At 46.9% G+C, this 13,142-nt stretch overlaps 1 protein-coding gene across 1 annotated transcript in view; it reads left to right on the top strand.

The window, feature by feature from the left end:
* The window catches only part of MAN1C1 (mannosidase alpha class 1C member 1), a 198,797-nt gene that overhangs the window by 162,265 nt on the left and 23,390 nt on the right, over positions 1 to 13,142 (top strand). The window contains exon 6 of the mRNA XM_060257550.1: positions 9,591 to 9,714. Within this exon, the coding sequence (XP_060113533.1) occupies positions 9,591 to 9,714 (124 nt within the window). The remainder of the gene's footprint in view (positions 1 to 9,590; positions 9,715 to 13,142) is intronic.

Genomic DNA, 13,142 nt, shown 5'->3' with positions numbered 1-13,142 from the left:
GTCTGCCAAGATTAGGTTTGCTCACTATGACGGGCAGTGGTTCTGTGGAGTCTCAGATAGAGGTTTTTTCTCCTCACTTGCTGCGTTCCACTGAAGATGCCAGGGACTGAACTTGGGACCTTCTGCGTGTAAAATAAATGTTCTACCGCTATGCCCCAGCCCCTTCCATGCCGCCATCTCTTGTGTAGCTCTTCTTTGTAGGAGTCTTACTCCTCCTTTTAATAGTAAAGTGATTGGCCCTAATTATGGTAATGAATGCAGCACTTTCAGACAAGGGAGGCATTTCTACGTACTTGAGAGAGGGCTCAGGCATGCATAAAATATTTTTTTTTAATTAGCTGGGTATTCCAATCCTATATTTCTCCCCTCTTTCCTAATAATAATAAATCAGGGGGTTCTGCATACTTTGGGGAGTCCTTGAGTATGCAGAAAAACATGACTTCGTAAATTAGCCTCCTCCCAATTTAAAAACAGCCTGACGAGGACTGAATATGCTCGAGGAGGCTAAGAATGTTTAGAACGGTTGAGAGTCAGTTAAAGGGAATAAAGAGATGTCAGGGATATTAGCCTCTTTAAAGCTCTCGGAACTTTGAGAATCCTGGAGGGGGGGAAAGGTCGGGGCTGGATGAGACCAAGAACAATTCCAAGTGATTCCGCCTTGACACAGTGATTTCTTATAGGCTGCAGCTTGGAGGGGGGTGGGCAGTCCCCACCAAAGAAAACAAGGAAGTTAAAGAAAACCCTGTAGCCTTTTGTTTCCATTGACAAAGGAGCGTGAGGCTCTGTTGTGAGACTCATTAGGTGAGCAAGTCAAGAACTAGGTGGGGATTCTGCAGCTACCGCAGCCATTTGGCCCAAAGCGGCTTCATTACACACCATTTTACTGAAATATCCCTCACTTTCCACCTGCTCTCTTGCTGAGACGCAGGAGCAGCATGTTACATTCACTCCTTCAGCCAGCTTGTCCACCCCAGGGTATAGACTAAATTCCTAGAAGGGGCTTCCTCAACCCACTGTGTCCACATTTAAGTGTTTCATTCTGAAATAGGGGGGAAAGCTATCAGTATGGGAGGTTTAATTCTCCTGAGTTCAGATCTTCTAGAGAAGGAATGGCTGCAGCTCTCTTCCAGGTGCCTTTCCCCCGTTTTTAAATTTGAAAGAATTCATCCTGGACTCTGTTAACAAATTTTATTTGTATCCCGCCCTCCCCGCCGAAGCAGGCTCTGTTAGCAAAGGAAAGTACAGCCAGAGCACAGGCTGTGGCCAGAAGACCAGCAGCTGTTTGGGAACTTTTGCCTCCCCCCAAGAATAGCAAAACAGTGACCAGAGAGTACTGGCTATTTTGGGATAGTCAGTGGAACAATTCAAGGAAAGCTCCATTAGCTTGCTCTCTATCACATCTCTCTTTTAAAATGCAGCCTTGTATGGTGCCAAACGGAATACATAAATCTACCAAGCCTGAGAATTTCAGCTTTCTTCTTTTTTAAAAGTAAGTTTCTAGCCCTCATTGGTTGGAGGACTACACTTGAAAATTAAAGCCCAAAAGAAAAAGAAAGTTGCATGATTCTAGCCATGCAAACAACTCTGTGTATTTTAGGATTCCCTTTTTTTATCGGTTCCAGAAAGCCCAAAGTTCAGTGGCAGAACACCTGCTTTTCCTTCAGAAGGTCCCTGATTCAAGCCCAGGCATCTCTCAATTAAAAAATCCTAGACATGTGGGGGGAAAACTTAAAGAGCAGTTACCAGTCAGAGGACAAAATGTTGAGCAAAGACCAGAGGTTACGCACATTTCAGAGAGCTCTGAGAGAGAGCAGATAAGAAGTCTATAAGAGTGAGGATTGGCTTTCTAAGCAGCTGGGGAAATTGCTGAGAATTTCTGAGTTTGTGTGATTGTGTGCTTGCTGAAAATTCTGAGTTTGTGGTGCTGGGGAACTGCTGTTTGTTTGGTTTGGTTTGAGTGGGCTGGAGGTGATTGTTGCTGATTGACTGGGAGTGGCTGTGTTCCTGGGGCACACTGAGGCCCCACCCTCTGCATTATTCAGCTCCACCTTGCCAGAGGCGTGAGCCTTTGGCACGAGCCGAAGGGTCAGAGCTAAAGGGCTCTTGGCCTGAGGGCTCTGTAAGGACCAGGAACCCAGATCTCTATTTTTCTTGTGTTCCCAATAAGGTATGTAGACCCTCCAGATGGAGAGCCACATATACACAACAGGATTTAAAGGGGGACTGTATATTTTAAAAAAGCTATCATGAAGGTAGAATGCCAGCAGGGGGGTGGAGGCTTTCCAGTGTTTTGCACTGAGTGTCACATGTATGACTATCTGTCCATAGGACAGAAGTCTTGGGTGTGTGCTCGATGCAAGGAGCTCCTGATCCTCAGGGAAGGAGTTCGTACCCTTGAGGCCGAGGTGGCAGACCTGGAGAAGCAGAGACAGTCAGTTAGGCACTCGGAGAAGACTCTCGGGGATGTGTTAGATGAGCCCCACTCTAGACATGGCAGCCCTGTTGCTGCCAGGGAACATGAGGGTCGAGAGGGAACAGGGCACCGTGCTGAGGACAAGGGGAATGCGCCCTCAGAAGGGACCTTTTCTTCAGTTGGTGAGGGGGTATCCTTTCGTGCCAAGGAGCCATCCCTGGGCGGGAAGGGGGGGGTCTTGGTAGTTGGTGATTCAATGCTTAGGCAAGTAGACAGCTGGATGGCAAAACCGTGTACTGACCGTATGGTGACTTGCCTGCCTGGTGTGAAGGTAGCAGACATTACACGTGTTGTAGATAGGTTGATAGACAGTGCTGGGGAGAAGTCAGTGGTCGTGGTGCATGTTGGCACCAATGATATAGGGAAATGCAGTTGTGAGGTCCTGGAGGAAAAATTTAGGCTGCTAGGCAGGAAACTTAAGGCCAGGACCTCCAAGGTAGCCTTCTGAGAAGTGCTACCTGTTCCACATGCAGGGCTGGAGAGACAGGCACAAATTAGAAGTCTCAATGTGTGGATGAGATGATGGTGTAGGGAGGAAGGGTTTAAGTTTGTTAGGCACTGGGATGCTTTCTGGAACAAACGGGAACTGTACAAAAGAGATGGTCTCTACTTGTCCCCAGAAGGATCCAGGCTGCTGGCACTTAAAATCAAAAAGGTAGCAGAGCAGTTTTTAAACCAAATCTTGGGGGAAAGCCAATAGGAGATGAAATGTCTTTGGTTCGGGAGGACTCAACTCAAAGAGATGAAGGGTTAGCTATTACTTTTTTACCAGGTAATGGATCAGAGTTGTCCACTGAGATGGTGACAAACAGTATGGAGTGTCTGCCAAAGTCTCGAGGCAGCAGGAGGAAGGTTGCGGGTCTAACTTGGTGGAATGAGGAGAATCAGTGGGACACGGTGATTCCTGGATATAAGTTATATCGAAAGGATAGGGAGGGCAGAGTTGGAGGTGGGGTGGCTCTGTATGTCAGAGAGGGTATACAGTCCAGTAAGACTGAGGTCAGAGAATTAGATACCCTTCTAGAAATTCTTTGGGTCGAAATAGAGGGCCCAAAAGGAAATTTAACTATGGGAGTTTGTTATCACCCACCAAATCAAAAGATAGAGGACGATTATAATATGATGGAAGGATTAAAGATAGTGGCTAAATGTAAAAACCGTGTCATAATTGGTGATTTTAACTACCCGCAGATTGATTGGGTCAATATATGTTCTGGTCAAGAGAAAGAGATTGAGTTTCTAGATGCTCTCAATGACTGTGCTATGGAGCAGATGGTCACAGAACCTACCAGGGTGGGGCAATCCTGGATTTGGTCCTAAATAATGCCCAAGACCTGGTGACAGATGTAAAAGTGACCGCACCACTTGGAACCAGTGACCATGACGTTATTGATTTCACCCTTTGTATAAATAGGGAGTTGCCCCAAAAGACCAGCACAACCACTTTTAACTTTAAAAGGGGTAAATTCTTTGAGATGAGGAGGCATGTGAAGAGGAAACTGAAAGGAAAGGTAAATGCAGTCGAAATCCTTGGGGAAGCTTGGAGGCTATTTAAAACTACAATCCTAGAAGCTCAGATAAAATATATACCACAAGTTAGGAAAGGCACAAACAGGTATAAGAGAAGGCCTGCATGCTTAACAAACAAAGTTACGGAAGGTAAAAGGTAATAGAATTCCTTTAAGCAGTGGAAAGCTAGTCCAAGTGAGATTAATAAAAGGGAACGCAGGCTGTGGCAAATCAAATGCAAGACTGTGATCAGGCAGGCAAAAAGGGACTATGAGGAGCATATTGCAAAAAACATAAAGACCAACAATAAAAATTTCTTCAAATTAGAAGCAGGAAACCAGCCAGGGAGGCAGTGGGGCCCTTGGATGACCAAGGGGTAAAAGGATTACTGAAGGAGGATAGGGAAATGGCTGAGAAGCTGAATGCATTTTTTGCCTCTGTCTTCACTGTGGAAGATGAGAAGTGTTTACCCGCTCCAGAACCACTAATTTTGGAAGGGGTGTTGAAAGACGTGAGTCAGATTGTGACAAGAGAGGAGGTCCTACAACTGATAGATGAATTAAAAACTAATAAGTCACCAGGTCCGGATGGCATACATCCAAGAGTTCTGAAAGAACTCAAAGATGAACTTATGGATCTCCTGACAAAAATATGTAATCTTTCATTGAAATCTGCCTCTGTTCCTGAGGACTGGAAGGTGGCAAATGTCACCCCCATCTTTAAAAAGGGTTCCAGAGGAGATCTGGGAAATTACAGCCCAGTCAGTCTGACTTCAATACCGGGAAAGTTGGTAGAAACCATTATCAAGAACAGAATGAGTAAGCACATTGATGAATACAAGTTATTGAGGAAGATTCAGCATGGGTTCTGTAAGGGAAGATCTCGCCTCACTGAGCTGTTACAGTTCTTTGAGGGAGTGAACAAACTTGTGGACAAAGGAGACCCAATAGATGTGTTTACCTTGACTTCCAGAAAGCTTTTGATAAAGTTCCTCATCAAAGGCTCCTTAGTAAGCTCGAGAGTCATGGAGTAAAAGGACAGGTCCTCTTGTGGATCAAAAACTGGCTAATTAATAGGAAACAGAGAGTGAGTATAAATGGGCAGTCTTCGCAGTGGAAGACGGTAAGCAATGGGGTGCCACAGGACTCAGTACTGGGTCCCATGCTCTTTAACTTGTTCATAAATGATTTGGAGTTGAGAGTAAGCAGTGAAGTGGCTAAGTTTGCTGATGACACTAAATTGTTCGGGGTGGTAAGAACCAGAGAGGATTGTGAGGCACTCCAGAGGGATCTGTTGAGGCTGGGTGAGTGGGCGTCAACGTGGCAGATGCGGTTCAATGTGGCCAAGTGCAAAGTAATGCACATTGGGGCCAAAAATCCCAGTTACAAATACAAGTTGATGGGGTGTGAACTGGCAGAGACTGACCAAGAGAGAGATCTTGGGGTCGTTGTAGATAACTCACTGAAAATGTCAAGACAGTGTGCAATCACAATAAAAAAGGCCAACGCCATGCTGGGAATTATTAGGAAGGGAATTGATAACAAATTAGCCAGTATCATAATGCCCCTCTATAAATCGATGGTGTGGTCCCATTTGGAATACTGTTTACAATTCTGGTCACCGCACCTCAAAAAGGATATTATAGCATTGGAAAAAGTCCAGAAAGGGCAACTAGAATGATTAAAGGGTTGGAACACTTTCCCTATGAAGAAAGGTTAAAACACTTGGGGCTCGTTAGCTTGGAGAAACGTCGACTGCGGGGTGACATGACAGGTTTACAAGATTGTGTATAGGATGGAGAAAGTAGAGAAAGAAGTACTTTTCTCCCTTTCTCACAATACAAAAACTCGTGGGCATTCAATGAAATTTCTGAGCAGTAGGGTTAGAACGGATAAAAGGAAGTACTTCTTCACCAAAGGGTGGTTAACATGTGGAATTCACTGCCACAGGAGGTGGTGGCGGCTACAAGCATAGCCAGCTTCAAGAGGGGTTTGGATAAAAATATGGAGCAGAGGTCCATCAGTGGCTATTACCAACAGCATATTATTGGAACTGTCTGGAGCAGTGATGCTCTGTATTCTTGGTGCTTATGGGGGGGCAAAGTGGAAGGGCTTCTAGCCCCACTTGTGAACCTCCTTTTTTTTTTTACCACTGTTTGACACAGAGTGTTGGACTAGGTCGGCCATTGGCCTGATCCAACATGGTTTCTCTTACATTCTTATGAGATCAGGGGTCTGACCCAGTATACAAAACATCCCATAGAGGGTATGAGAGATTGGGAGCATCATCCTGGGGGGAGGAAAGAAATTATTCAGCAGCTAAACATGAGGTGGGGGGTGATCAAGGGAGTGACACCATTATCTTAAAGGCAGCAGTGAAACAATGTGGGTGAGAAAGGCCGTTTTACACCCAGCACTCACAGTTGACAGCTACATGCCTCTGAGAAACCCATGAGCTGGCCATGAAAGCACAAATAGCCCCCCCCCCCTACACACACACACCATTTTCCCTACGGCAACTGATATTCTGAGGTATGCTGCCTTGGAGACTAGAAGTTCCATTGAGCTATCAAGGCTAATAACCATTGATAGACCTATCTGCCATGAATTTGTCTAACCTCATGATCCCTTTTGAAAGTAGATTGGTTCTGCTGGAAGTATAATTCTGCTGCTGAAAATGTCATCTTCCCCCGCCCCCCCACTTTCTCTGAAAAGGGCTGACACTTTTTCAACAAAAGGGCATTAATGTTTTGGGTTTGGGGGTTTTGAAAAAACATTTGCCAGCAATCTTAGTTTACAATCTGGTATAGAGGCATTGTAGCGCCATCTACTGTCTCCCCCCCTAGCTGAAGCAATACTCCTTTGCCTTTTTTCCCCCTTTCAAGAAAAACATTTAACAGCAATCTGCCATCCGCAATCACGCTAATCAAGAGATCTCAAAATCAGGCCCACATCTCTCCTGAAATGAAAACCGCTGAGCTTCTCCTGCGCTGGCAGCTGTAGAGGCTATTTTCAGACCAAGCCCTAAAGATATAGGTCGCTGCACAGAAGCTGGAGAGGCTGAGATGGTTTTAAAAGGCTGTAATCAAGAATGCTGTGTTGGGAGATGGAAGCAGACTGGTCAGAAAGCGAAACCAAAGAAAGTTTTGGCCTTTGGTGTACAAAGCCTTAATGCTATAGTGGCACCCTGCAAGGTTCCTGATGCCTAAGGAATAGAGGGCCTTTCAGCAGTCGCTTCAGATATAGCTTCACAAGTCTTTGGGGGTGTTTTGAGGTAGTTTTGGGACACACCTTGCTGCCCTTTAATGGCCACCAGTGTTAGTTCCATGTAAGGATGCAGACTTTTGCATAAAAAGAGATTTCATGCTTCTGGCCTGCACACCTTGAGGACTCAGCAAAATAAGTGCAGCCTCGTGGCCTTGATAGACTCCAGCTCCTGCCATTTGCCTGGAAATGCGAGTGTGTGTGAATGTGTGTTATGATCTATTTATTTCCTTAATTTATGCTGCACACTTCTCCCCAATGGGGACACCAAAGCAACTCACATCATTCTCTCCTCCATTTTATCCTTAAAACAACCCTATGAGGTAGGTTAGGCTGGAACTATGTGACTAGCTCAAGGTTACCCAGTGAACTTCTATCACAAGTGTAAAAAATTCAGACTCAGGTATTCCAGATTCTTGTCTGGCACTCTAACCACTTCACCACACTGACTCCAGTGGCTGGCAGGTCTCTGTGCATTGGACTTGATGGTTTGTAAGTTGCTGCTGCACAAATTCACACGGAAAGTCCACATGATAGAGGAAAGAATTATCTACGATGTTCGTAGAACTAGGAAGGGCGTCTGTGATTGATCTGTACCAGGCTGTGCTATGCAAAACACACACTGTTGACTCGGGTCCCAGTCATATTGCACCTCCAAGAGCAGAAAGTATCTCAGGATAAAGCAAATGCCCATTTTCACTTGGCCCTCATGATTTCATTGCACCACCCGACCTGTGCTAATCCTTATAAATGGTCTTAGTCCATCGCCAGTTAAAAAACACCTGGTCTGATGCCTGAGTTAAAGCTGACTAAACATGCCATAGGACTGCCTGCCTCACACTTACCACTAGCTGTGGCTGCAGTTCTTAAAGGTAAGCCGGTTTGGTGTAGTGGTTAAGTGCGCGGACTCTTATCTGGGAGAATTGGGTTTGATTCCCCACTCCTCCACTTGCACCTGCTGGAATGGCCTTGGGTCAGCCATAGCTATCACAGAGGTTGTCCTTGAAAGGGCAGCTGCTGTGAAAGCTCTCTCAGCCCCACCTACCTCACATTTGGGGGGGAGGGGAGGTAAAGGAGATTGTGACCGCTCTAAGATTCAGAGTGTAGGGCAGGATATAAATGGGGGGATTAATGGCAGGGAGCCAGAAATGAAACCCGAGACTTTCTGCTGGTAAAGCATTGGCTGTGCCACTGAGCTGGGGCCTCTTCCCAATCCAGCTGCCACTGATGCAGTTAGATGATTATAGACCTTAAACTTTACAGTCTGAGGTCCACACCATGTATTTATTTATGTACAACATGCATATGCTGTCTCTTCAGAGAGCAGGTCAAGGTGTCTTGCAAAACAATACAGTTGAGAGCCAGTTTGGTGTAGTGGTTAAGTGTGCGGACTCTTATCTGGGAGAACCGGGTTTGATTCCCCACTCCTCCACTTGCACCTGCTGGAATGAACTTGGGTCAGCCATAGCTCTGGCAGAGGTTGTCCTTGAAAGGGCAGCTGCTGTGAGAGCCCTCTCCAGCCCCACCCACCTCACAGGGTGTCTGTTGTGGGGAGATAAGATATAGGAGATTGTAAGCCACTCTGAGTCTCTGATTCAGGGAGAAGGGTGGGGTATAAATCTGCAGTCTTCTTCTTCTTCTTCTTCTTCTTCTTCTTCTTCTTCTTCTTCTTCTTCTTCTTCTTCTTCTTCTTCTTCTTCTTCCTTCTACATGACAACCATGCTGTGTATTTGGTGCTGGAACAGTTTGTGTTGCGGAGGGCTCCAGAAGAGTATGCAACGTTTGTGCAAAGCACTGGCCAGCCCTCCCCAAGGAACAGTGCACTGTGGATGGGGAAGACAAACAGCAGTTGTGAGTCAGCTATTCAGCAGGGAAGTTTGCCTTTTTTTTGCCAGCCCCAAAGAACCTCAGGGCTCCCTAAAATCCGATCTGAAAAATGCTGAATTATAGAAGGAGCCTGATGTGCGGGTGCAATGGAATGAGGAGGCAGATTAGATGCTGAGGTGGTGGAGTGGACTGTATCACTGTGTTCTGATATGGAGGGATTGCAGCTCTTTCCCCCAAATTCCCCTTATGCAACTAAATCTGTCAAGCAGTATGTGGAGAGGTGAACTAAAACCTCTTCCCCACCTGATAATTCCTCATATACAGAGAAGCTCTTTTTGTTTTGCATGGGAGAGTATTAAAAATGCCATCTTCCCCTCCTACAGCCTGGTGATACAGTCCTCTTCAGGGGTAGGCCAAAACAGGCAAACTCTAGGACTGCTCCAAGGGTACACAGGAACAATTCAGAAATACTCTTGTTGCATACTTAGGACTCACTGCTTTCTTTTCTGCCCTTGCAGTGGCATGAGCTGGAGCTGGGGATGGGCATCTGCGGGCAGCAGCATTTTGGCAGAATTTGGCAGCTTGCACCTGGAATTCCTGCACCTCTCAGAGTTATCTGGGAATCCGGTGTATGCTGAAAAGGCAAGTACTTTCCTCTTCCTTACCTATCCTTCTTGCCATCCCAGAGATGCAAATATTCCAGGTATTTTATGAAACCATTGGCTCACCCACACACCCCAGTGTTCCCCTCCCTCAGTACAGGGAAAACAGAAATCTGGGCCAGAAGTGAAATATCTGCAATATTTCCTTTCTGTTTTATTTGTTTATTTGATGTGGGTTTGTGCCCCTTCCACTAAGGAGCTCAGGGAAGCATTCATTGCCCCCTGCTTCTCCATTTCATCCTTGACAGCCCTCTGAGGTAGGTTAGATTGACTGGGCCGAGGTCACCCAGTGCAGTCCCTTAGCAGAACAGGAATCTGAACCTGGGTCTCCTGGTGTTAGGGTGGATTGGCCACTATGTCCACTGAAGCCCCCCTCCACATGGGCTGGGCTCCCCCGTGGCAGAAGGGCCTGCCTGAGGGAGGCAGCACCCAGCCAACTGGGCAGACAGGCTGCCTCTCCCCATCTCCCTCCTTTGGGGACAGTCTGCCTCTTCCTCCCCTCTTGGGGGGTAGGTGGGGACAAGGTGGATTGGGAGGCAGGGCCTTTTTCCTGAGCTGTTTTCCCCTCCCAGTCTAACACTCGCTAACCACTGCACTCTGACTATCAAGTCTAAATTTATTTGCTGTTTTGAAAACATAAAATGTATTGTTTGCAATTTACTTAGCATATGGAATCATACTATTTGGTATACTTGTGAAATTTAAAATTATAACTGCCTTAGTTTTGTTCAGTCAAAATAATAGATGCGCTCAATATTAAAGAGAAAAGCTAATTATCACTTCCTTTACTTTTTTAAGCATGCGCATCAAAGTGTAAGGCATTGTTACGTACACCAGCATCTGTTTTGTCCTTCTGACACCCTTATCCTCCAGGAAGGGAGGGCAATAGGGAGAGCCAGTTTGGTGTAGTGGTTAAGTGTGCGGACTTTTATCTGGGAGAACCGGGTTTGATTCTCCACTCCTCCACTTGCACCTGCTAGCATGGCCTTGGGTCAGCCATAGCTCTGGCAGAGGTTGTCCTTGAAAGGGCAGCTGCTGTGAGAGCCCTCTCAGCCCCACCCACCTCACAGGGTGTCTATTGTGGGGGAGGAAGGGAAAGGAGATTGTGAGCCGCTCTGAGACTCTTCGGAGTGGAGGGTGGGATATAAATCCAATATCTCCATCTACCTCACAGGGTGCCTGTTGTGGGGGAGGAAGGTAAAGGAGATTGTGAGCCACTCTGAGACTCTTCGAAGTGGAGGGCGGGATATAAATCCAATATCTCCATCTACCTCACAGGGTATCTGTTGTGGGGGAGGAAGGTAAAGGAGATTGTGAGCCACTCTGAGACTCTTCGGAGTGGAGGGTGGGATATAAATCCAATATCTCCATCTACCTCACAGGGTGTCTGTTGTGGGGGAGGAAGGTAAAGGAGATTGTGAGCCGCTCTGAGACTCTTCGGAGTGGAGGGCGGGATATAAATCCAATATCTTCATCTACCTCACAGGGTGCCCATTGTGGGAGAGGAAGGTAAAGGAGATTGTGAGCCGCTCTGAGACTCTTCGGAGTGGAGGGCGGGATATAAATCCAATATCTTATTATTATTATTATTTGCCAGGTGCTGGGTGTCTGCCTCAGAGTGAGGCCAAAAGGTTGGCCATGTTAGTGGGGAGTTTCAGAAGGTAGCATATTCTGGGGGCAGGCTTTTAGCATCTTCCCCAGACTGCCAAACAGGCACTGTGCTCTGCCACACGGATCCACCCATTGCCTCCTTGGTGGTGATTCAGCCTCAAGGAGTGCAGCTTCAACAGCCACTCTCTGACATGTTAGCAGTGTGCCTGCAGTTCTGCAACTAAGAGCCAAATTGCACATCAGGACTAAGTGCCTTGGCTTCTGCCCTCCGGTTGCATGGAGGCACCCTTGGGGCTGTCTGTCAGCCAAAGACAACCCTCCTGTTTGTGCCTATGGCCTAATCAGGACACAGTGGAAGGTCTTGCTTTGAAGATGAAGATATTGGATTTATATCCCGCCCTCCACTCCGAAGAGTCTCAGAGCGGCTCACAATCTCCTTTCCCTTCCTCCGCCACAACAGGCACCCTGTGAGGTAGATGGAGATATTGGATTTATATCCCGCCCTCCACTCCGAAGAGTCTCAGAGCGGCTCACAATCTCCTTTACCTTCCTCTCCCACAATGGGCACCCTGTGAGGTAGATGAAGATATTGGATTTATATCCCGCCCTCCACTCCGAAGAGTCTCAGAGCGGCTCACAATCTCCTTTCCCTTCCTCCCCCACAACAGACACCCTGTGAGGTAGATGAAGATATTGGATTTATATCCCGCCCTCCACTCCAAAGAGTCTCAGAGAGGCTCACAATCTCCTTTACCTTCCTCCCCCATATCAGACACCCTGTGAGGTAGATGAAGATATTGGATTTATATCCCGCCCTCCACTCCGAAGAGTCTCAGAGCGGCTCACAATCTCCTTTCCCTTCCTCCCCCACAACAGACAACCTGTGAGGTAGATGAAGATATTGGATTTATATCCCGCCCCCCACTCCGAAGAGTCTCAGAGTGGCTCACAATCTCCTTTACCTTCCTCCCCCACAACAGACACTCTGTGTGGTAGATGAAGATATTGGATTTATATCCCGCCCTCCACTCCGAAGAGTCTCAGAGCGGTTCACAATCTCCTTTACCTTCCTCCCCCACAACAGACAACCTGTGAGGTAGATGAAGATATTGGATTTATATCCCGCCCTCCACTCCAAAGAGTCTCAGAGCGGTTCACAATCTCCTTTACCTTCCTTCCCCACAACAGACACCCTGTGAGGTGGGTGGGGCTGGAGAGGGCTCTCACAGCAGCTGCCCTTTCAAGACAACCTCTGCCAGAGCTATGGCTGACCCAAGGCCATGCTAGCAGGTGCAAGTGGAGGAGTGGGGAATCAAGCCCGGTTCTCCCAGATAAGCGTCCACACGCTTAACCACTACACCAAACTGGCTCTCCAGGCCCTTAGAAGAGCCTGTCTCTGGAAAATACAGTCCACACCCCACCCCCATTTTGATAGTACCTAATTTTTTACTTTCTTTCTGTGAGTGGCTCTTTTGCAGTGGGCCATTTCCACGTGGAGAGGAAGCTGGAGCATTGCCATCCCCTCACCTGTTGCAAACAGAATTGTTAGTATCCCTGAGTAAGAGCTGAGGCCCTGGATGCTCATTACATCTGAGGATCTTGACACTTCCTTCTTCCAAGGATTGCAGGCATTTTTGCTAACTCAGATTTTCCTTCTGAGATTTCATTCTAGTGATCCTGTAACTGTACGTGAGAGAAACTCCATATGCCAGTGGATTCCATCTTTGGTTCACAAATGCATACCCATGCCCTTCCTTCAGAAAGCCCACACGGAGGGAGACTAATTGCTCCAATTAG

Source organism: Heteronotia binoei, chromosome 17 (assembly GCF_032191835.1).
Source record: "Heteronotia binoei isolate CCM8104 ecotype False Entrance Well chromosome 17, APGP_CSIRO_Hbin_v1, whole genome shotgun sequence".
Classification (NCBI taxonomy): domain Eukaryota; kingdom Metazoa; phylum Chordata; class Lepidosauria; order Squamata; family Gekkonidae; genus Heteronotia; species Heteronotia binoei.
This window is presented reverse-complemented; position numbering and strand designations above follow the sequence as displayed.